We start from the raw sequence: 25,404 nt of genomic DNA on the forward strand, positions 1-25,404 counted from the left end.
TAGTCACATGACTTGAAATCAACGACATAATTTAAGATTGCACACATGTCTCATCCAGCTCTAAAGGGAGAAGCACACAAACGTCACAGCCGGTGTTAAAAACCAGCACAAGCTGCATCAGGTCTAAATGGGTTTGATATCTTATTGCAGAAGCAGTATGGGTATCAGCACCATGGACAGTGACAGCCCCTCAGCAGGTTGGTCAGAACACAGAGCGGCTGTTTTAGGAGATGACTCCTTTTTCAAATTCAGTAGATACACTTCCATCCTCAAAGAGCAGCTCCTGTGCATCGAGCCCTCGGTCACTAATGGAACATTTATGTCAGTCTGCAGGAGGTGATGTGAGAAACTGAGGCTGTACACATGTGACTCAGAGGTTAAGTTCCTGTCCATCAACACCTAGACGCGAGATACAATTCTCAGGCACAACACCTGTTCATCCGCATAAAATACCAAGAAAAAAAATATAAGTGAACAAGAGGATGTGTTTCAAGAAGTACAATTTTCAGCTGAAATCAGGAAGCACAGAGGGAAGGTTTGATAACTCATATTTAAGGTCGTCATTCCTTTAACTTACTTTTTTGCCGACATAATTCCACTTGCATCAGGCTGGAACAATCAAGGCTGAGGAAATCAATTTTTTATGCTTTTATGCTTTTTTGTTTGCATCAGATGTTTTCGGATGAATTCCCTCACCTCAAAACACTGTGCTCCATTCAGGTCAGTTTATGTGGAGCTATAAATCACAGAGAATATAGTATCTATATTTGGACTGATGATGTTTTTATTATCTATCTCTCTTTTTTTTTGAGAAACCTTGATGCAGATTTGGATTAGCCCGTAGGGGAAAATAGCATAACCTAGTATTTGTGTTTGTGACTGTGTGCATGTGTGTCTGTGTATATCTAAATGTGTATGTGTTTGCCCTAAAACTTTTCCAAACTCTGAAACTTTGCCATTTATCCAGGGTTATTTTCATTCTGCCGTATGCAGATAGAGCTGACGGGAATGATATATCTGCCCGTGCTAACACCTCGCCCACGCATTTAATATGTCTACAGACGCACACAGCTGCAGTCCCCTCCACACACACACAGAGGTTTGTGTAAACACATACACACTCTCGTGTGCACATAAACGTACAAATTTAGAAGCAGTGATGAATGAATTATTGGAAGTTTGCTTTGGTAATGACCTGCAGCTACATATTGGCCCGTTGTTCTAACGTATTTAAGTGTGCAGATGTGTGTGTGTGTATTTTAGTGTGTGTATGCCAGACCTGTGTTAAACATTGTCTAAAACAAAAGGCATTAGCCCACTAGACCAAACTAATGTGATTTTCTATTAATGTGATGCCCTGGGTGCATCTGTGTGTGTGTGTGTGTGTGTATGTGTGTGTGTCTGTGAGTGAAAGAGAGAAAGAGAGAGAGAGACGGAGAGAGAGATGCTCAGTGTTAGGTGTTGAATGGACTGCACCAACACTTCCAATTTGTGTCTGCACATTAATTTACAACCACCAAGTAAGGCTGCCCTGTTCATTACTTGGTTTTTACCACACGCACAAAAGCACACATACACACACACACTCACACACAAACACACACACTTCCATTCTGTTATTCTCTCTCTACGCACATGCTAAGATACACACTGACTGTATTTTATGACTGTGCCTCTCTGAATATCTGCCCCCCTTGTCAATAATTAAATGCCTGGTTGTGTGTTCAGTAAATCTTTGTGGTGTGTGTGTGGGTGTTTATGTTTATACAGTTAAAGTAAATCTCCTCTATATGACTTAATGACTGCATATTGCTAAATCTATAAATGTAACCAATTAAGTGTTGGGTTGTAAATTTGAGGCTGGAACTCATGCGTATGAAGTATTTAAATCATAGTTAGTGACTAAACCCAAATTACACTCGGAATTTTACAGAGTCCTTAACGTGGTTTTCCATGATTTGCAGTGGTAACCATGGTAACACTCCACCTCCTTCATGAAATATCTGACCTCTGCACATCTTAGCCATGACCAAGTATAATACATCCTGCTGTGTATTTTAGCGATGCAATGCTACTGAATTTACTGATTATTCTACTGGGAGTAGTTTAAAGGGATAGTTCACCCAAACATTTTAATTCACTCATTATCTACTTACCAATATGCCGATGGAGAGGTGTGTGAAGTGTATAAGTCCACAAAACATTCTTTAAATTTAAAAAACAACAGAAAAAAACCATGAAATGCCTCTGTACTGCTCCTGTGGTGTCATCCAAATGGCTGTAAGCCCCAGACATTCAAATTTGATATTTAGCCTAAATGTCCACTGTGATCCAAGCCGGACACAGCTCCGGAACCTTTGAGGCCACAGAGCTAATCACTGCCTGTTTCACCTCTGATTACACCCGGCATCAATGTGGGAAGTTACACTGCTGCAGGTTTAACAACTGAAAACTTTCAAAAAGTTTCAATTGCCAAAACAAATGAAATTGGTTGTGTTGGCAATGGTAGAAGTCTTATTAGAATATTTTCTTTGAAAGACAAATTTGAAGCGAGAGCAGTGTGATAAACGATGAACCCTGCTGAATGTCTGAATCCACTCCTCTGTGTTTTTGGCCGTGTCCTCTTTGTTTATATTTTGCTAAATCCGTCTCACGGGGAGTCCTGCTGCTTTGGCTACTGTCTGTTCGAGTTCACACTGTGCACAGAACAATCACTTGGACTCACTGTTAACATACAGTCTGAATCGGATGATTATTAACCAAGACATTTATTCATAAGGCACATTGATTTACACCATAAAGGAAATAGACCAAAGCACCATTGATGTGTAAAATAAAAAAAAGGCCTTTATTAGTGTGGCTAGAGGTCACTTATCTCACTGAACAAGAAAAATCAGATGTGATATGAGAGGAAATTAATAAAATTAAAAGCAGGTGCAAAAGCTGTAAAGTTGTTAAGATCTGTTAAAACTTAAATCGTTATACTGTGTATAAGTGTGCAGTTAAAAGGATAGTTCACAGAATAATTCAAATTCACCCAGTATCCACTTACCACTATACCGAGGGAGGTGTGGGTGAAGTGTTTGGTCCACAAAACCCTTTTTGAATCCCAGGGATAAACCGTGTTTCAGCCAAGGTGAGCGGTTCTTCAGACTTAATAAAACAAAAGAAAAGACAAAACAGGCCTCTGTACTGCTCGTCTGGTATCATCCAAGTGTCTGCAAGCCCCGAACATTCATATTCGACTCGAAACTTGGCCATTACACCGAGTTTTGAGCCTAAAAGTCCACAACCGGAAGTAGCGGGATTAGCAGACGGAGCAGGACCTACCACTGGTGGCTTTGGGCGAGAGTATATGTGGTTTTGCGGTTTGTCCTTGTGTACGTGAACACACCACCGAGGAGGATGATATCAGAAGACATTTATGCTAAAGACATGTTGTAAATGTTTTGAGTTTGAATAGGAATGTTGAGGTTTGCGGATGACACCACACGAGCAGTACGGAGGACTGTTATGTTTTATTTTCTGTATTTTTTTCGAAGTCTGAAGAAAGATTCACCATTTACTTCAGTTTTATCGGATTTGGCTACAAAACTGTTTATCACTCCGAAAGTGTTTTCCCCTTTTTTGACTCAAACACTTCACCCGCTTTATTATCAGTGAATTGTGAATATTTATTCTTAACCTTCTGTTATTGTATTTTGTATTTATCTCACCTCATCAATGTTTATTTATCTATTTTTTAGTTTACAGGATTAGGCATAAACCACTCTACCGATGTCAGAAACGTGTGGTATGGATTTGGTATGGGTCGGATGAATTTTTTTTCTCTTTCTTCAACAATGCAATATTTTAAATTGGTACTAATTCATGGATCTAAAAATTCAGGCGATATTAGTTCGATGTAATATCAGAAATAAAAAAATAAAAGATCTAACCTATTTAATGAGGGGACTGTCGGGTACAAACTCTCCTGAGTGCCACTATAGTTTTTATTAGAGCCCTTATTTATAATACCTCCTGTTCAATGTGAAAACTGAAAATATTGTGAAAATATTATCGCATCAAACTTGCTTTGATTCAACTTTCAGTGTCTACACACATTTAATATTTCAATATAGATTACACTGAATCAAGACATTAGTTAGACATTATGATGTTGATGACCTTTGATTGAGGAAATGTTCTCTCTCTGGACCTTTCTGAATTTTAATAGAATCCTCCATTTGACTTTTTAAGCAACATTTATCCTCCGACACCATTGTTACTTCGTAGTGTGTGTCTGTGTGATGTGTGTGTGAAGTGTTAATGTGAGTTATGACTCTAAGAAAAATTATGTGACGTCCACGGTAAATTGTGTCGGTCACCTGTAAAAAGATTTTACCAACATAAAAGTAGATCCTCTCATTCACTCATTATTTGTTCATATTCATACAGGGTGTTTATATACATTCACAGGTCTTGTCTACACAGTGCCTGTTGCCAGTGATACATGCTTAACTAACCAGCAAAAGGCAAACAATGGAGATGTGAGGATCAGGAGGTATTTCTGGGGAGTGTGACAGATCCAGAGGCTTTATTGCTGCAGGATAGAAGCCGTAATTCAGAGCGAAGGCATGTGGGGCAAGTGCTTGAAGGGCTGTAGTTAAAACAGAACACATTTATCTGAGCCCCAGACCATCGGATAGAAAAAAAAAAGCAGGGGAAGAAGAGAAGAAAAGGACAAAAGACAAAGTCGGGGAAGCTCCTTGTAGTTTTTAGCCCTGACCTCCACGTCTCACTGGCTCCTTCGTGTCTTTCATGTGCAACGTTTTCTCTGTTTGTTCCTGTTGACCTGGTCTCACCCTGATATCGCAGCCATACACGGACCCGTCTTCTCTTTCTCGATTTCCATTTGGTCTCGACCTCTTTGTCTTCTTTTATTTATCTTGCTACCATTTCTTCTCTCACACTTTTCTCTGCGTGTCTCTTTCCTTTTCTCTCTATCAGTTTGATGATATAAACGCAGGGGGAACCAGTATGTTCATGACAGAAAAGTCAAAAACATTTGGTTGCAAGACGATGAAACTACACTAGAATGGACGACATGACAGCAATGAAGCCAAATATTATCATTTGCCTCCTGGTGGCTGACTTCAATATAGGTCATGAACCCTGCCTCCTCCATGTTAGTGGATGGGACATGGACCAAACAAAAAATCAAAGGACATGTCAAATAAATGTTTTGAATCGATAGTTTCTGTCGTTTTAGGTGGTAATTATCACACAATGTTTGTTCAAGTGTTCTTTTCTCCAGTACATTTGGTTTAATTCGTTATTTGATGCTATTTAACTGGATGAAACCTCATGATTGACAGCTGGGACTGACTCACGATTGGTCGAGTCTGGCTCTGAATTATGCCACCAGGTCGAGATAGCAGAGCCCGAATTCAAATTATTGTGGCTTCATTTTTGGAACATTTGAGGAGGTGGAGATTTGTCATCTTTCATTGAATAGTGTCATTTTTCATCAGTTCAATAGCTCCTACATTTGCCTTTTTAATAGTGTAATTCACTCTGTTTATGCCTTCAGCATTTGGGGATTTTTTTTTCTATTCATCACTTTCAATCCTCTGTCATATTCTCCCCAACCACGATCACACAGTCAGATGTATTATTGATTTTTTCTTTTTTGCCTCAAAAACAAAGAACAATATTTCCAAAGACACCAGATCAAATACTCTTCCTGTCGCTCAGTTTCTTTGTGTCGCTCTCACACCCTCTCATTTTTTAATATGTTCAGTATAAATATGTATTTAATGTCTTATATAAGTGATTCAATGACTCTTTATATTTCACTTTACAACCCATTGCAGTTTCTACCCTCGGTGGTCACTGTTTCTGCTCGGCCACTGTTATATAATCGACATCCATTTGATCTGCTCCCACATTCTCAGTAGTAATCTTCCTCTCCCTTTCCTCCCTCCTTACAGTTGATGGATGTATAGACTGGTCAGTGGATCTGAAGCAGTACCATGTTCTGGCAGGGGAGCCTGTTCGGGTCAAATGTGCCTTGTTCTACAGCTACATCAGAACCAACTACACCATGGCCACCAACGCCAAGCTGCGCCTCATCTGGTACAAGAACAAAGGAGATGCAGAGGTGAGACACTAACACTTTGAACTGGATCTGATCAGGCAGTTCTGTATGGACGTCCAGGACTGATGAATTTAAATTTCTATTTTGAACTAACAGTTGAAACATGTTTGGTTAACTTGATTAACCTACTACCAAAACTTAGATTTAAAGGCAATCTTATTTTTTGCCACTTATCATATTTCCTGCCACTGAAAAGCTCTCGGAGGTCATTTGAGACTTCTCATGATGAGTACAGACCCTGTAAAAGATTTGGCATTCCCACTTTAGCCGAAAGTTAGCCCTTTTTCTTGTCAAAGAAAGGACACCGGAACTCTTTTATATCGATGTACCAAACCCTACATTTGAATCACTCAGAAAACATTCTTTTCCCCCTTTACAAAGTGTTTCACAGCGGACAAAAAGAACAAGTATACGAAACATCAAAGGCAACAAGCAACACCATTTACCATCAAAGAAAGCAAATAATATATTACAAAATTACATAAACTAAATTAAAAAAGAGGGTTTTGTATTTCCTAATCTGATGAGTAATTTGTGTCGTATGTTGTTTAGGAGCCGATCATTTTCTCAGGCCACAGGCTGAGTAAAGAAGATGACTCCATCTGGTTCAGATCTGCAGAAATGGAAGACAATGGATTCTACACCTGTGTACTAAGGTAAGACAAAACAAGAACCAGATCACTTCGGACTTTACCGGAAATATATAAGTCCTACCATGAATCAAATCAAATCAATTAAAAACAGGGTTTGGGTTTCTACCTAGATTTAAGGAAGCAGGATTTAGGTTATGTATGGCTCAGCAGTTGTAAAAACTTTGTAATATCCCATAGACACTGCTCCTCTCCCCAGACAGGAGCCAGGTCAGGGTACACTGAACAAAAACACAAATGGTATTCTGAACCTGCACTTCCAGCTCCTGCAGCCCCAGTTCCTAACACTAAATAAACACTATAACAATTTTACCATCATGCAAAATAAATACATTTGGCCCGACTCTGACCTGCAGCAGTTCTAGTGGAGCTGCCTCAGTGTTGTTGATGTGGTCACATGGGAGCAGCCTGGGAAAAGATGTCTCTGTCTGTGTGTTCTGTCTCTAACACTCAGGAGCCATTTGCATTGCACGGGCAAGAAGCCCAACTGTTTTTTTTTATTATCTGAATGTGAGATTTCAAAAGTGCTCAGCCTCCCTTTTGAGTCAAAAGCAAAGCTCCCTGCCGTCAGTAATCAATAGAGCACACACACAAAGGACTGGCATTCGAAAATAATATTGTTTTTTCATCAGAATATTGAGATATTCACCATGAAAGAAGTCAATTGAAAAAGTAATCATGTCATTACTTTATCACATCTACTGAGGTCTATTCTGTCTATTCTACCAGTTTGGTAGAAGTTGGCCTGAGTCCTACATTCAGGGAGAAGCCTGTCTTTGTGTGGGAGTTACTGAGATCGTGTTTTAAGAACTAACAAGGCTTTGTAGCCTAGAACAAGACGTGTGTGTGTGTGTGAGAGAGAGAGAGAGAGAGAGAGAGAGAGAGAGAGAGAGAGAGAGAGAGAGAGAGACCCCCCTTCCAAATCTGTAAAGAACATAATTAGCCATAATTGTTAGGGAGCAGGTCATCGTCTTCTTTTATAGTCAACCTGCATTCGAAACTTTGTTGTTTTAACCGAAACTATATAATTATAGCCCTGAGTATATAATTGTGTTATTATATGTCTTCCTGGCTGATGATTAATGTAAACTGAGATTTATTCAGGATAAGGTTAGAGGTCTGATTTACACTGTAGTAGAAAGTAGAGTAGAAAGAGTCGACACAAGTCTGGGGCCCGGAACAGAGTTGAAACATAAACCCAACAGGTTGCTTTTATTTGTAGTCAATTTATGGAAAATAGACTCAATTCAGACAACAGATCATTCATACCTCTGCCAGGGGGGTTATTTGTTCACCCTTGTTTGTTTGTAAGCAGAAAAACACACAACAAAAAAGAACAGATATTCACCAAACCTGGTGGAAGGTTGCAGTATAGGTCAGGGAAGAACTCACCACTTGTTGGTGCTGATCCAGGAGGTTTTTTTATCTTCTGGGAGATAAGGTCTTTTTCAACATTTTCATTTGTTACCCAGAAAATTCATGGATCCTGATGAAAAAATCTGGCATGTTGAAGAGCTGATATTTATGAGTGTGTGTAATTTGGTGCAGAAGTAAAAATCTAGATTTAGAGAAGTTAAATGTGGTTTCAGTTGGAGGAATGTAGGGCCTTGGCAGAGATTTGCACTTGACAGAGAGCAATCTAGTTTTATCAATAATTATTTGGTGACCATGCGATACTATTGCACTCTACATATTGACATGGATGCCAGGGCAAGAAACAGGAGCAGGATCCATTTATATAGTGGGTTTTAATATTAAATACAACCTGTCTGATTTATTAGTTTTCATTCCAATTTAATGTTTTCATACTTCCTTACATTTATAAGTATTGCATGTTTACTTATTACATACTGATGTGTATGTTTGACTGCCCACTTGATGCTGGCACACTGTAAATGTCCCCGTTGTAGGACGAATAATGGATTATCTTATTTTATCTTATCTTGTTTCACCTCATCTAATCTTATCCTTTTCTTTTCGCACCCTGACAAACTTCTTTTGCAGCGATTTTGCCGTGTTCATGTTACTCTGGTCAGTGCGTTGTAGTAACTGAAAGGAATAATGGCCAAGAATATGATAGTAGGATTATTGTGAGATAATTTATTCATTAACCACAGAGAGTGATCTGTTCAAGCAGATGAACGGATCTTCTCTTGCCGTGGGCCACAAATCACCATACGACCACGTCACCTTTCCACTTGATCCTGTTTCTCCTCCTCCTCAGCATGTGATCCCTCTGGCACCTGCGCCTTCTCCCCTTGCACCCCTCCATCACCTTCTCCCTCCTACTCCTTTTCCTCGCCCACACCTAATGTCATCTCCCTTCATCACACCAGCTGCCACCATCCTCTGCTTCTGGTTCTTCTTCAACCTCCTGTTTTTTATTTTTCTGCATCCACCTCTTGTTCCAGCTTTCTCTCTCTCTCTCTCTCTACCCGTACTTCGTATGTGTGTCCCTGTCTGCGCCCGACTCTCTTTGCCCCCACTTCATCGCCCTCCCCCTCTTCTGCTCTCATCCCACTTCCTTTACTGCCAGAGCTTGACACCTATCCTCCTTAATAAGCTCCCACTCCCTTTCCGTCTCTCTCTCTCTCTCTCTCTCTCTCTCTCTCTCTCTCTCTCTCTCTCTCTCTCTCTCTCTCTCTCTATCTCTCTCTCTCTCTCTCTCTCTCTCTCTCTCTCTCATTCTATCTTTCCCTCGCTCTCTCAGCATGACAACCTAATTAGGGCTTGGTGTCTGTCATTGTCTCAGGGTTCCTTATTAACACACACACACGCACGCACACACTTATATAGAGGAACAGCACCACCTCCCTAGAGCTGCTACCCGGTTGGTGCTATACCATTAGAAAGCTGTATCTTCAATGTGTGGGGATGTAAATGTATCCATTGCCCTCGTTCTGATGTACAGTGAATTGTCGCTGTTGTTCCTACATCACTGTGAGTTTTCCTTCATTTAAACTCACTATCAGTGGGAGGAGCTTCACATTCTGACCGCCCTAACCCTAAAAACATCAGAATAATCTCAGCTGCAGCTACAATCTGCCTTAAAATTGACAAAATGGGTGTAACCTTCTAAATGTGTTGCCTTATAATACCTTATAAATTTGATCCGTCAACTTCAACAAACTTTCCAGGAATTTGTGTACACTACATGTTTATTTACATTTAATATTAACCAACTACACACACACTTTAAGTGTGAACCCTGGCCCCTGGTGTGACAGGCATGACCCATGTTCACCCACCATTCACTCCAAACACCTCCAGGTGACTTTATCAATTCTATCCAACCATCAGTGATTATATTTGTTCTTGCAGTTTACTTGAATAGAAACATGATGTCTACGACGGAAAGGGTTTCATATGATTTCTCTAAATGTCTTGATTTGCCACTTTAACCGTTTGAAAAAGAATCCGTTTCTCACAACAAAACATAGACAGAGTAGTTTGTTGTTTGGAAAATAAGTGACTGTCTAATCAAATCTAGATGTATATATGTAAATTGGAACTATCATATAATTGACAAGAAATTACCTCTTTGTGTCTACAGGCAGCACAGGTAAGACACAGGATAGTGTTAGCTTCAAGAACTAAAGGTTGTGTGATGTTTTCCATCAAAATATACCAGACGCTAGCTTAGAAGTGTAAAATATCATATTACTGCAATGTTTTCAAGCTGAAATTCCCACATAGTTGCTCTTGTGGCATTGCAGCAATTACGATTTCATTGTTTGCATCCTTTATTCATAGCAATGGGAACAACATCTATAATGGTCTCCATCCCCTGCTGAGGTTTTACCTCTGTTACTCTGACTATTTATGCATTCAAATATAGCAATCCCTCCACTCACCAGTCCATCCATCCATCTACCTGTCTATGCCTCACACTTGTCAGGATGGTGTGTGTGTGTGTGTGTGTGTGTGTGTGTGTGTGTGTGTGTGTGTGTGTGTGTGTGTGTGTGTGTGTGTGTGTGTGTGTGTGTGTGTGTGTGTGTGTGTGTGTGTGTGTGTGTGCGTGCGTGTGCGTGTGCGTGTGCATGTGCGTGTGTGTGTGTGTGTGTGTGTGTGTGTGTGTGTGAGAGTGTGTGACAGTGTGTGAGTGTGTGAGTGTGTGAGAGAGTGAGTGATGGGATGTCTATATCATCTCTAGTGAATTAACAAACCAAGACAGATGGGGTCAAGGGGAAATTATTAGCGTTTCTACAGACATATATTTTCCATTTCTTCCATAGTTTTTTTTTTCTTATTTCATTACTATGTCTCCCTTAATTTAAATCAGCATTTCTCGCCACAAATTTTACCACTTTAGGCTTCTCAATGTGTGTGACCTTGCTAGGCTTCTCAAAGAGTGGGATCTAAGCTAGGTCCAAGAGACACAGCGTAGTACTCCCAAAACGAATGCTATGAAGCAGAATACGTTATCATGAGAGGCTGTTGTGGTTAGGGTGAAAAATATAAGTGGATTCTTTGAATTCCTGATAGTACTCAGTTGGCCCTTAGGCAAAATGATTTAAATTTACACTCAGCATTCAATGACCTCTTCAGAAAGCCTGGGCATGTTTGATCCATGCTGTATGCCCTCGGTCTGCCCCAAGTTTTGACGCTGGTAAAAGATATTTGTAATTCTCTCCGAGGTCACACACAGCCCGTCTTCACTTTGATATAACCAAGTAAATCAGTGTGAGTAGAAGACAAATTTAAACTGCTGCCTCTTCAGAGAATACTTGCTGTTTTTCAGGCTGCTTGAGGAAATCAACACATGGTGGAGGGGCACTTAGAGTCAAACTAAAGATGTGAGTCACACCCACATCCAGAGCTTGTTTTTCAGATCCAGTGATGCTTTCCCTGACAGCTGCTTCCCCCAGTTAGCAAGACAATTGACCACTCAGAGGCTTGTTGGTGGTATTAAGAGTGGGAACATCATCTTGCATGGCTCCCTATCTTTTTTTATCTTATTCCTGAAGATCCTCACGTCCTGATAGCATCAATAAATAAAGTTGTCTAAATGACTGTAACTTACATCATTCCACTTTCTCCCCAGTACCTGCTTTTGCACAGTGTCTGTTTTGCAGGTTGTTTGTTTCTGTACTCTCATTATGTGTAGTTTAGTAGTGTACATATTGTGATCTTTTTTATTGTGCTTCGGCACTGTTACTTAAATTCTGTTTTCTCTTATTTGCTGTAACAAGTGAATTTCCCCGTTGTGTGGATAAAATAAAGAAATCTAATCTAAAATAAATAACCGATATCTTTTTATAGACCGAATGATACCCTGGCGTACCTGTCACTAACTAAACAGCTCCCTAAACACACACTGCCCATGCTCTGACTGCACATTTTCACAAGCCGAAGAGGAGAAGAGTCATATACAGTTGAAGCAGACACAATACTCAGAAGTTAGCGAGCGAGTCATGGATAAATGTTCTTCTAGTAGCTGTCATTCAGTGGACATTGTGGTTTTGGTCACACACTGCCTCTCCATTTAAGAATACATTGGTTTATGTCAATGTTATTTATTTTAGATATTTAAATTTCAGTTCGGTGGGATCTTTATATTGAGCAGGCTCCAATAATAGATTGGATTGTATTAAAATGTAATCATTATGTGGGATTAGCTTCAATAGTAAGCATGTGTTGACTCTTGGTTAATGCAATGTGGCTTGTTTGTGTTTTTTTTATCTTCTCATGATGATTTTCTGTGGGATAAAATGAGTATGTTGACCCCCACCAATCCCCCTTTTAGAGCTGCAACATGATTATATTCATATAGAATCCAGGGTTCTGTTGATGTTGAAAACATTGCTGATCCACTGTGTCCATCCTCGTGTGTATTGTAGTGCACGGTGGGTTTGTACGAGCTAGAGAGAGGGCAACCTGTAGACAGTGTTATAAAACAAAGGTGAACAAGCATTAAAGGTGGAGTGACATTCCCTCTCAGGAGACAATAACTGGAAAATAACATTGTCTGAGAAACAGGGTACAGAGAAAAGAGACGTGCACAGGGAGAAGGTGAAACTATTGAAAGAGAGAGAGAGAGAGAAGGAGAAAGAAGTTAACAGAGAGAGAGAAGGTTGAATTGTACGTAGAGAGAAGGGGGAGAGGTAGAGAGAGGAAAAGAGATGGGGGAATGAGTGGAGGATGAAAGAAAAGCAAAAATCCATTTTCTCCACAGGTATAAGGACCTCAGTTGAGGAGAGGGCATGCTGCGACTACCCAAGACTCATACACCTTCTATGATTAGGACACCAGTGCGCACACACACACACACACACACACACACACACACACACACACACACACACACACGCACACATCTAGATTGATTCACACAGTGAGAAGTCTGTGTTTACTTTCGAAGCTTTAACACTTTGAGGAAGACTGCACCAAACCTCTTTCCTGCAACCCCTTGACTTTTGGTGTGAGCAGGACAGAAAAGGAATCAGAACCTAGATGGAGGCACGCACACAAACTCACACACACACACACACACACAAAAACACACACACACACACACACACACAAACACACACACACACACACACACAAACACACACAAACACACACATACACACACAAACAGAAGAGGACGAGGGATGAGAAAAACAGAGGACACAGTGATAAAGAGAAGGACTCTGGGAGAAGAAAATAATGAGTGTTAGATAGTGAACAAGGTAGCGTGAGATGAGAGATTTCATGCCTCTGGCTTTGCCGTCACTGCAACACACTGCAATAGATTGAAATGTAACATGTTTTCGGTTTGGGAAAATGAGTGACTAGTCAGCTGAAAAGCCGGATCGCCTCTGGTGTGGTGAATCTGTGAATTGCTTGGCTGGCAGGTCGATTAGGAAGGTGGTTGTACATTTGGCCACATCTTGGCAGGACGGTTAGCTAGGGGGATGGTAGGTGGAGTCACTGTTAAGTGTTTGATGGGTTTAGGGATATTTGACTACATGGTGACAACTGTTTGATTGGAACTTATGGATTCATGGAATGGACAGTCCATCAGCCCTTCCAGGTGGTGCTCCCGGGGCAAAGAGGGGCTGTACAATGGAGCAATTCCATATATCTTAGACATATTTAATGTTTTGATGAGAAGTGTAAAATATTAAAGGTTATGAAACTGTGACAGGTCAAATAAGACAGAAGAGGTAAATCATTTGAAACATTGGGTTAAGAAATGTTATTGGTTCATCTCACTGGTCAATGTGAGCAGCAACCTTCTTTTCTTGTTGGTCAATATGCTGTTGCTGAATGTGGTTTCACATTGTTCCATTCCAGTGGTTAGATTCCAGTTTATTCTGATTCAACCTATATAATTAAATATTTGATATATTTTACATTATTTGAATGATCTAGATCAAGCATGCTAGTATTATCAGAGGTCATCTATCTAACTTTCCAGCTTTCTGGTTGACATCATCCAGGCATTGGCACAGGGAGAGTGGGGCAAGCATTTCAGACGCAATAGTAACATTGTATATTTATTAAAATAGAAATTATGTTAACATTTTCCCGAGAGGTGGCATTTTGTTTTTATGTGAATAATAATCATCTTCTCTGAGGCTCCATCCCTATTAGTGTCTGGACGGGCAGAAACTGAGATGACGTTACAACGTCAACACCACTAATTAGTAAGCCTCCTATCACATAACCCCTTCCAGAAGAAAACAACCGGCACTAACCTTGACTACCAGTAGAGTAGGATAATCAGTTGGTAGTTTGAGTTTTGAAAACACCATTTGCTTTGCTTCAGGTCTCCTTCCAACAGTTGATGTTAATTTTTCTTGCTCATGGTTACAATCTATCATCATCAGTAGTTGCTGTTGCCTTCATGCAACTTAACCTTAACCATAAAGATGGCAGATCAAAAGCTTAAATGGTTAAATTTGGAAATTTGTTCTTAGCGTATATGACCAATTCTTCTGAGATGGGTTGATGGCTTCTTGGATCATTATTTCATCTCACATCCCATGAAGGAGTGATACCCATTCACTACTGATGATGATTTTCCTCTTTTGTTTCTGTGGCTACAGTATATCTACCTCGCTGTGTCCCTTTCTCTCACAGCTATACCCCTGTGGTATTTCCAGCAAGCCAAACCACCTGTCTCTCTGAGCATTAGACATAGATAAATATCGTCTCTGTGGACCTCTCGCACACAGTTGTCACAAGGGTATTTTCAAAAGCCAGCCAAATGTTTAACCTTTCTCTTTATCAGATTAACAGACATCTGAGCAAGAGACAAAGACGGCACATGGGGAAAAAAAGAAGAGACAAAGAGAAGAAGAGAAAAGAGACAATGGCAGTAGGAGAGTAGAGTACAGAGGAGAGAGTGAAACGGAGCAAAGAAGGAGGGAGCGGTCATTTGAAGTTTCTTTGGCAGTCCTCTATGACTTGGCAGCCATTGAGTCGCTACCACTCTCTTGCCAATGTGAGCCAACATGTGCCAATGCCTGCTGCACTGGCCAGTCTTTTGAAAAAAAGCATGTGTGGAAAAAAGGAAAAATAGGCCCTGCTTTGACACTTTGATGTTCAAGGGGTTTTCAGGTGTTCTGAAACACGAGCTGAATTGGTGCAGATATGGAGGGAAAGGACTGGGACAGAGAAGAAAGGAGGGCAATGGAAGAGGTGTGAAAACCAAGATACCTGTGTGTCAGACCATGTGCAGTGATTGAAAGTTGAATTAATGGGAGGGTTCTTCCCAAAACTCTTCCTTCAGTAATAGTGTTCTGAGGGAAATGCTGCTCTATCCACATTATTCCAAAAACAACGGCTATGTCACCTTTTGTTCAGTGAGAGCTTAACTCAGTTTAAAGAACACTGACATAAAATTGAGTGAACCGACCCTTTAACATATCTGCTGTCCTCACAACACAGATAACCCAATGTCTTTTATTCATGTGAAAGAGTGCTCCGTAAAGCCCCACAACATCCACAGTCCTTGTCCAAGTGTCCTTCAGGAAGACATGGAGCAGTGATCTCACTCATTAAGTCATATACTTTAGCTTGTTTTTAACCCTTCAAGAAACATATTGCCTTGTAATGACCCTGCTCAGTCCCTCATAGTGGACTATGCTGTTATACTTTAACGTGTTGTTTGTTTGGCCGAAGCAAGAGGTGGAGTACAGACCCTCAGAATTATTGCCACAAGGCAGCAGATAGCCTGAGTTCATAAGTTTAGAGGACTTAAGATAAAGATATATGAAGTAATAGAGAGTGATAGTAGGTGTTTATGTACCGTCAAAAAAGAGGAAGTTCCTCAAGGCATTATTTTTTGAAGGAGAGGTATCCTGCTGAAGTTATATAAATGTCTGGCCTGATAGTGACAAGTCTAGTCGTTGTTTATTTGTAATGGGTAGTGGCTGAGAAGGGTACAGTAATATACCTGAGTGAAGGAGTTCAGGTAGCTGGGTGTCACGCTGGTGTTCACTTTAAAGGAACATTAGTTCCTGTTATGAATGCCATCTGATCTCCTGCAGTTTTAGTGTTTGAGTGCATAGAGGTCCAGTCTCACCCTGTTGGAAACATGTCCATGATAAAGCTGCTGCTGTGCAGAATCACCAGCAGTAGGATTCAAGCAGGAAGAGAAATGTGCATCACAGCCAGGCAAAGAAGGACATTAAGAATATGGTATTGAAAAGCTTTCAATGTCAAACGTGTTTTTGCTGACTTTACGCCTGTCATGTTAAGTTCAAACAGGCTATAATCACAGACCTTGTCAGGACCAGTTTGGGCAAACGTCATTATGTGTGTGTGTGTGTGTGTGTGTGTGTGAGTTTGTGTGTGCTGGATGATTTGTAGGTGTAATATCTTCAGTAACAATTAATATCTATAGTAAATAGTATAATGTGACCTATCCAGAGTGTTATGGTCTAATACTCACATATATAAGAGCATCTGTGCTTGGATACCTTCATGTACAGAAATGTGTGTGCGAAGGAATGTGCAGGTGTCCCCTCACTCTCTCTCTCTCCCTCTGTTTCCCTCTCCCTCTCTCTGCCTGTTAGTTAGATTGATAGTCAAATTAATCTGCAGCTCCGTCCAGGTATAAACATGCTGCCTGCTGCCCAGGATACATCCCCCTCTATTAACGCCATAATTCAACACCCCCTCCAGCAGCCTGCCCTGATCATAGGAGGGTAATTGCAGGGAGGGTGAGCTTGATTTATTGACGGAGAGGATATGGTGGATTGTAAGTTGATTTGGAGACTAATTTGTGGCTCATTTTGCATCTTAGATAATTGGAAATTTGTGTTTATTGCAAAGCGCTCTTGGGCAAGCACAAACACACACATACAGACAGTGCACACATTTGAACAATGAGCGGCCAGCCAAAATGTAATGGGCCCAGAGTTTTTTTCTGGTGATGCGGCATTCCTTGAGGGTACTTTGGAAGTGATTGTGGACACTGTAACAGATGCATGGCAATCCCTTCAAGTTAGGATCAGAGTGTAGCGATGAAAAACATCCTTATGGCGTCAGTGCTTATGCTGTGTATGTGCCAGTGGGCCTCAAATAGCACTTTGTACGTGAACATGAACATCCAGAGAGGAGGACCATTGGGGAAAATTGAATTTGTGGACTGTTAGAATGTGACGCTAACAAGCTACTATATAATTGTATTAATCTGAATAGACTTATATAAATGTGGTTTACAACTGTTTCCATTTGCATTTCATTGGTATGTGTGCATTGGAGCACATTCCTCATTTGTCTTAATGCATGCACATATAGAGTCATGAACGCATATACGCTGAGATGAAAATCCCATGTTTTATTCAAAGCAAACACCGTTTTCTTACAAGATAACAACCACATACTACAAACAGTGTTTGAACGTGTTTGAACTTGTCAGGATACGCATTGTGAGCTTTTGACCAATTGAGTGAGGTCATTCTGGAACAGTCTCCAAAGATCATATAACCTGCCTACCGTTTGCTTAACGGTGCCTGGCCTGAAACTACAGTATCACACATTAACCCTCCTAAAATCACATGTGAGTGTTATTTTTTCCACGTAGACAAATGTCTGAAATGAGAATATGTGAGTTTTAGTGTCGCTGTCAGGATATCTGCTCACACCTGTTTCAAGTCTATGCAAAGCTAAGCTGACCAGGAAGGGGCTTTAGTTTAATTTTCACCATGTGCAGTGAGGGTTCTTCCCAAAACTCTTCCTTCAGTAATAGTGTTCTGAGGGAAATGCTGCTCTATCCACATTATTCCAAAAACAACGGCTATGTCACCTTTTGTTCAGTGAGAGCTTAACTCAGTTTAAAGAACACTGACATAAAATTGAGTGAACCGACCCTTTAACATATCTGCTGTCCTCACAACACAGATAACCCAATGTCTTTTATTCATGTGAATGCAATCATCTTATTACCACAGCTTATTTTGAAATAACACAGTGATGCTATTTCCTACAGATATAGTGCCAAGTCTAGGCACAGTGAGGGTTTGCTGAAAACAGATTAGACTCTGAGTGCCATGAACACGTGTCCCATAAGTGATCCTGATAAACACTAGTGCTGTTTATGCTGCTTTGATGGTCTGCAAAGTGTGCACGTCTCATGAGAATGAAAGAGCCTGAGGCAATGCAAACCGACTCTAATAAGATCAAGAAGAGCCACAAATGCTATCCCACACAATCTGATATGTAGCATTATATTAACTCGATTTTTTTTGTACTTCGAAATCTTCTCTCGTCGCTGTGTGTCCTGCAGCCATTTCCCTGTCTGCCTAATAAAGTCCTGTGCCACAAAAATGTCCTCCTCCTTCCTCTTGACAGATATTCCTATTATCAGCTGTCTTCAGGGCTGAGATGTTCCGTTAATAGCTTTTACTTTCAGAGGGATTTATTGTAATTTCTTGTGGAAACCATTGTAAAAAGTGCCTAGAATTTTACCACAAAGACCAAGTCCTAACTAGTAGATTTAACTTTCTATAGTGTACAGTTGGTGTGCAAACAATATTAAACTGCATTTTCATTTCCTCTCATAGTTTTGGGAAACATCCTTATTTGCATTCTTGTCAAGAGTTAGACAATAACCCGTCTGTATTGAATATAATCTGAAGTCAGGAGCCAGTTACCTCGATATAGCACAAAAATTGCTTTGTCTGGTTGTCAAGCCGGGCCTCAAGTCTCGCCTTTTTATTTAGCATCAGACTTGAAAGTGGTATTGATCCTCGGATCTAGCTTTTGACAACAAAGAGAGTCATTTCCACAGTGTCAAAACTCCTCTAAATATTATGGATAGCTACAGTGACGTAAATGCATAGACAATGTGTACGTAAATGGAAACGTTAATCTGTCCTGCCTGCTCTGTCTGGGCAATGCTACGTGTCTGCGGAGGCTTAAAATCAAGGAGGAATGTTACAAACACATCCACTGGCAAGGAAACTGAAGCATTTATTCCCAACACCTTTGAATTCCTGGGTTGACTGAAGTTTTTTCTTGGAAGACGCCTATTAAAGGGGAGCTCCAACCTCAGACGATCTGTGGAAACACACAGGAGCCTCTGTGATGTTCAACACATGCAGGAGTTGTTTGGGATGAAATGATGTGTTCTTGTCTTTTTCTTCTTGTGAACGCTCGAACTCTCACTCTGCTCCATCTGCTTCGTCCTTAATTCGTAATTTTCTTAATTTTTCAAAGCGTCTCAGACATGAACATGAACATAATTAGGTGTGGGTGTTATGTTATCAGTTTAGGGTTAATTTGAGTATGGTTACATTCATTGCCATACGTAATATTCGTTACCATTTATCTACTGCATTTTCCCTTAATATTAGTGGTGTTTGTTTTGTCTGGTTTGCCTAGCAAAATTAGGCAAAAATAAAAATGATATCGAATTCCAATATCAAGGTCAATCATTACTTTTTGTGTAAGGATCGTTTGTCAATAAAGTACAGCGCAACAAAGATACCAGATGTGCAGCTGTGCAGCTGGTAAATCATTGAATACTTCAGTGTCTTTTACTCCAGGGTGAAACTGAAACATTTAAATGTATTCCACACAGCGCCAGATATGTATACACCCACACACAGACACACAATTTGCATTCGTAAGAGGTGCACAGCATGCGCTTAATGCTTCTGACACAGCGTTTCCATTGCAGTCTAATTGAATCGTCATGAGACATATCTTCTTTACATTGATGCTGTTTTTACCATTTAGTATTTGGCATCTGGTTTTTGGGTCGGACAGGCAGAGGGGGAGAGAAGGCAATGTGGAGGGACGCAGCGGAGAGGGAGACAATAGAATCTGCTTCACTTCTCCTCAGTTTAGATCATCTCAGTTCAGTGTGTGTCACTGGCAGAGATGTGAACAACAGCATCATAACAGCAACAAGATGAAAGGGCACTTTAACATAAAATCCCTTTCTGCTTTTGGAAGTGTTTCTATTTTAGTGCCGTTGCAAGTGAGGACCAAAATCGTCTTTGAATTTAGATACTTCATCATTTCCAGTGAAAAATTATCATGTGATTCATGTATATGTCATACATTTTCACACATAATCGAATGTACATTACTTAGAAGAGAGTTCAGCTCTGGGATTTTCTGTCCAAATCTGACTGACTGAGAAAAAACGTACTGAACCCGGCAGGTTTTCCCCAATCTCAGACACATGCCTTGTAAAAATGAAGAAGGGAGCCCAGCCAATGTAATTGATCTCGACTCAAACTCAAATTGAGACTTGGCCCAGGAATCCAAACTCAAATCCTCAGTCAAGTCCTGAGTCAATTGTATAGAGTTTAGATTTACCAAAACAAGTAGTCAAAAACTCTTCATACTCCAGACACCTGAAGTAGCCCGGGGTTCTTGGGCACTGGATGGCAGCAGCAATAAGATAATAACATAAGATAAACACAGCACTGATTTAATGCTATTATAATACAGTATTCCATTATTCCACGACTGTCTCGGTTTCAAGCTTGGAGTAATGACAGACATCTGTTTCACTGCAGTGTCTCATTTTTTAACATTCAAATATAAATATTTGTCTGGATTTTACCAATTATAGTAAAGATTAGAATATAGTTGTAACATCACTTAATTAGATCATTATCAGATTCTATCAAACTCATTATTACCAAATCTACTATAAAATCAGAAAGTGAACCAAGTGTCTGTATACAATACTGTATGTGTGTCAGTCAATGTTCTGTGGTCAGGGCCACTGTCCCCCATTCTGATGAAAACACCCATATATGCAGAAGTACCAACAGGTGTGCAAATGCATGAACAAATTCTTGGTATTTCTTTTAAATTTGATTATACATGTATACAAGCATGTCTATGATTCACAAAATTGTGAATTTCTCTATATTTCTAGTTTCCAATTGTTACTTTTATTGTATTTTAGTAATTTCTTTGCAGTGAAACATGGATGTCATCAAATACTATTCGTCAGTCTTTGTTAACAATATTGACACTGACTCTGAGCGATATAAATGTCTAGAATGACACTTGGTAGAGTGCATACTCGTGCCAAAGCCCAACATTCCCTTATATTCACCCAATACACACACAAAATTGAACACACACATAGACACCAGTCCCCCAAATATGGCTAATTTTTCTGATCAAGATCCAGTAATCATCCATTAAATATTCCTCAGAGGAAAATGTTGAAAAACTCTAATTTCATAATGATGGATCTGCCCAATTTCCCCAAATCTGTCCCAAAATTTGACGGCATCTGTGGTCGGCCCATGTCGCATCCTTCTGAGTTTTATGAAAATCTGTTCAGGGTTTTTTTGCAAAATTCTGCTGGCAATCAAACATACAACCAAACAAGCCAACCAACCACAAGACAAGCTGACAGGGGTGAAAAGATAACCTTTTGGGCAGAGGTTACAATGTTAGCGGTTGATGAAAGGCTGGATGATCTGTGTGTCAGAGGGCGATATACACAGATAGATGAGGGCATGAGAAGGTAAAGGTAAGTGAATCAGTGGAGGAGAAAACAAGATGCTGCAGCCTAGAGATGGATTGATGAGGAGAGTAGCTGAGGGATGGACGGATAAAAGGCTTTGCAGGCCTGCAGTTCAATGCTCAGTGGTCCTGGTCAGTGACTAAAGAAACCCTGCGTCCCCTGTACAACACACAAACACACACTCACACACACCCACGTACACACACACACACACACATGTAGAGAGATACGCAGCATTGATGGGATAAGTGGTTTTGATCCACTTAGATGAGAGGTTGTAGTAAGGGGACAATAGCTGACTCCTGTGTGTGTGTGTTTTTGCGTTTGTGTGTGTGTGCACGCGCACATGGGTGAGGTAAAAAGAAAGAGGGATCAATGTGCTCTTTTGTGTCTGGAGGTGAACTTGGCAGAACACACACAGGAAGACCTACACAAACGTTTACGATCACCTTCAGCACATTTTAAGACTTCAAATCCAAAGTGACGTTGAAACCACATTGCATCATACAAATCCTAATAAGCTCAAAAGTTTGTTCAGTTGATGACAGGAGGTAATCCGCCTCAAGGACGTGCTGTCACACTTCAAATATCATCATTAAAAGAATAAAGTAACAACACAAATAACAAGTCACTCTATTCTTACACAGTCCACAGAGCCTATCTACTCAACTACTTCACCTCTGTCCTTGTTACAATGACCCCAAATAATATATATGTATCTTCATTGTACCATAACAACAATAATGTTTAATTTATTTTTAAAAAATGTATTGTTCTTGCCACTAGGGAGCACTTGTCTATTTACACATCCAACAGACGTTGAGTAAAATAAGCATTTATTTGGAGTTGTGTCTCTGAGTACCTGATGAATGTCAGTCAAATAGTCACTCTCTTTTTAGCTTTGTATCGATTGGTCCCCATATAGTGGGATTATTGTATAAAGAGTTTAATGAGGTCAATTAAACTTAAACTAAACAATAAAGATGTGTCCTGTAAAAGTTTTTACAAAACTATCTAATGCAATATTTGACGGAAAAAAAATCAAAATGGTGTCGGTAACATCATAAATTAAACTAATCAAGTTAGGTTTTTTAAACTTGTGTAATAACATGGTAATGGTGTAGAGGACATAATGACGTGAGTCATATTCAAACTATGCTCTGTAATATGTCAAAAAAATATACATATTTATTAATATATTAACAATAAAGAAATAGTCAGAATATTGGTGCCAACGTAACATAGTCATTGTTCACAAAAATAGATTAATATTGGTTTAACCGTATTCCTTACTCAGTTTTGTGCAACATTGAAAATGTGTTTAAACACCTATTTTAAAAATTTCCCTGTTTGTTTTTTATTGGTGTATACTATGGAATTGGGTCCCTAAATATTATATTGCGACACTGATCTCTGAAATTTGTCCCAAAGTTTTGACACCAGGGTTAATGGTTAACTCATTCATTACAATAGTAAGTACCAACTGACAATGGAAATTATCCCAAATGTGAATAAATGAGGATGAGCCCCAAAATTTTAAATGGTCACAGTTTAAACGATCAAATTCATGATGACTGGAGTGTGTTGATGGAGTCTGATAGAACAGAGTCATTGTTTACATTAGGAAAACCTGCAGTCTCTTTATTTGGAATAAGGATTGACCTTTCAGCAACTGCTATGAGGACAAAACAAGAAACAGGCTCTAAAGGGAAAAGACATTTCTCTATATCCTGCTCCAAACTGTGCCTTTACAGAGTTTAATTTCTTATAAAAGTGTGTTTTGCTTGTTGGCGCTGAAGGTTGTACAACCAGTAATTTCTGGTTTCACTGTTGTCAACAAAAAACTGAGATGTCAGAAGGGCCTATAATTTCACCAGAATACCCACAAAGGTGCCAAATGGTCTACATAAGAACATACTGTTTCATTGACAATGTTTCAGTGTTGAATCCCTCCTGTCACAGTTTCCATTCCCCGTTGGATGGATAAACAAATCGCCTCAAAACAAACACAAGCGGTTTGGAGCACAGGCCATAGAAACACACTTCACATATGTATCGTATGTATGATGCTGGCAAAGTTCAAAGCCATAACCTCAACTTGAGATTTTATTGGTGATTTTCATTCAAGAGATCTGCATATTGTAAAGTCTAAAAGTCTGACAGTGTGAGTAGAGGAACATAATAATAAAGACACGTTCTCTTTGTTTTGTCTCTAATCTTTTCAGGAACTCAACATACTGCATGAAAGTGTCCATGTCGATGACGGTGGAGGAGAGTGATGAGGGGAAATGCTTCAGCAGCAAAATCCGCCACCTGGAGAAAGCTGAGATAACTCACAGCAAAATGGTCACCTGCCCTGATATAGAGGACTACATGGCTCCGTACAAGCAGCCACATATGACCTGGTACAAGGTATGACATACACACACACACACAAACACACAAGCTAAATCAGATATGAACTGCAGAAAATGTCCATGTAACGGGTCCGGACTTTGTCCCAAGTTTGCCTTTCACACACAAGGAACACCGTAGGAGAATATCTGGTCAGATGCCTCCAGAGAATATTTCGATTATGTTAGAACGTCATGAATTTGCCCACTTGCTTGCGGTGAATCCTTTAATCTTCAACTGTGTTCTCACACGGGCTCACTCACACATTCTTCAGAGGTTCTACCGAGTCGCTGGCAGGAGGAACTCTGGAAAATGTCCGGGAGCAAGTGACTCAGACATTTAAATTCTCACACACAGCCCCTCTGGATCATTTTAGAGATTAGTGCTTTTTCTGTAAGCAGCTATTTAGAGCAGTTCCTTATACATGAATGTCCAGACGATTGTAACGCATCCCTTCTGTCTGTGTGTCAGGAGTGTGAGCGGGTTGAATGGAGGAGTTCCATCATGGTGAACACCACCCACCTGTGGATACCCGAGGTGGAGGAGGGCGACGGGGGAAATTACACCTGTGAGTTACAGTATGGATCGCGAGTGGTGCGGCGGACAACACAACTCAAAGTGACAGGTAGGACACAGCTCATGCATGAACCAGTGGAAAATACATATCTTGTGTTCTTGCGGTTTGTGGTTTGGAAATGATTCTGCAGGATATGAGCTGCTTTGGTGAAAATGTGATTTGGCCACTGACGACTTATTTCAGTGGCAAAATGGACGTGAGCACCTCCACATCATCACACCCCGATTTTTTAGTAACCTCCGGCTCTCTCTGATGTTGGCACATCCCTCGGATTGTAAAAGTAACGATTCGATGGGGACAGATTAAAGTAAAACTGGTTTGATGGAGTCGCAGCTTGTGGATTTCCCATTGCTGAAGGTGGCAGCAGCACAGTCAGTGTGGGAGTTTCAAGGGAAAAGATTTGAACGGGACTAAAAGTGGTTGTAAATTTCAGATCATAATCTTTACTTCAATGGCTGTATTTCTATCGTGGAGCCGTTTTTACAGAAGACCTAGACATATTGAAGTGGTTTGAAGGTAAAAATCCTCTTTATTATGTCACAGTGTTACTGTAGATGATGGGTGACTAAATGAATGAAGGATGAAGGGATACTTTAGTTCGTCGGGACTGGTCAGGACTGGTGAATAATACAGTGACCACATACCTTTCTATCTGATCTCTCTGGTTGTGAGGTGCATTGAACCACCCAGAATGAGTTTGTGT

At 40.2% G+C, this 25,404-nt stretch overlaps 1 protein-coding gene across 1 annotated transcript in view; it reads left to right on the forward strand.

Moving 5' to 3' along the window:
- Positions 1-25,404, forward strand: part of il1rapl2 (interleukin 1 receptor accessory protein-like 2) — a 300,837-nt gene that overhangs the window by 151,789 nt on the left and 123,644 nt on the right. Inside the window, exons 2-5 of the mRNA XM_061080135.1 lie at positions 5,973-6,142; positions 6,692-6,795; positions 23,956-24,142; positions 24,596-24,749. Coding sequence (XP_060936118.1) covers positions 5,973-6,142; positions 6,692-6,795; positions 23,956-24,142; positions 24,596-24,749 — 615 coding nt within the window. The remainder of the gene's footprint in view (positions 1-5,972; positions 6,143-6,691; positions 6,796-23,955; positions 24,143-24,595; positions 24,750-25,404) is intronic.

Source organism: Limanda limanda, chromosome 10, assembly GCF_963576545.1.
Source record: "Limanda limanda chromosome 10, fLimLim1.1, whole genome shotgun sequence".
NCBI classification, from domain to species: Eukaryota; Metazoa; Chordata; class Actinopteri; order Pleuronectiformes; family Pleuronectidae; genus Limanda; species Limanda limanda.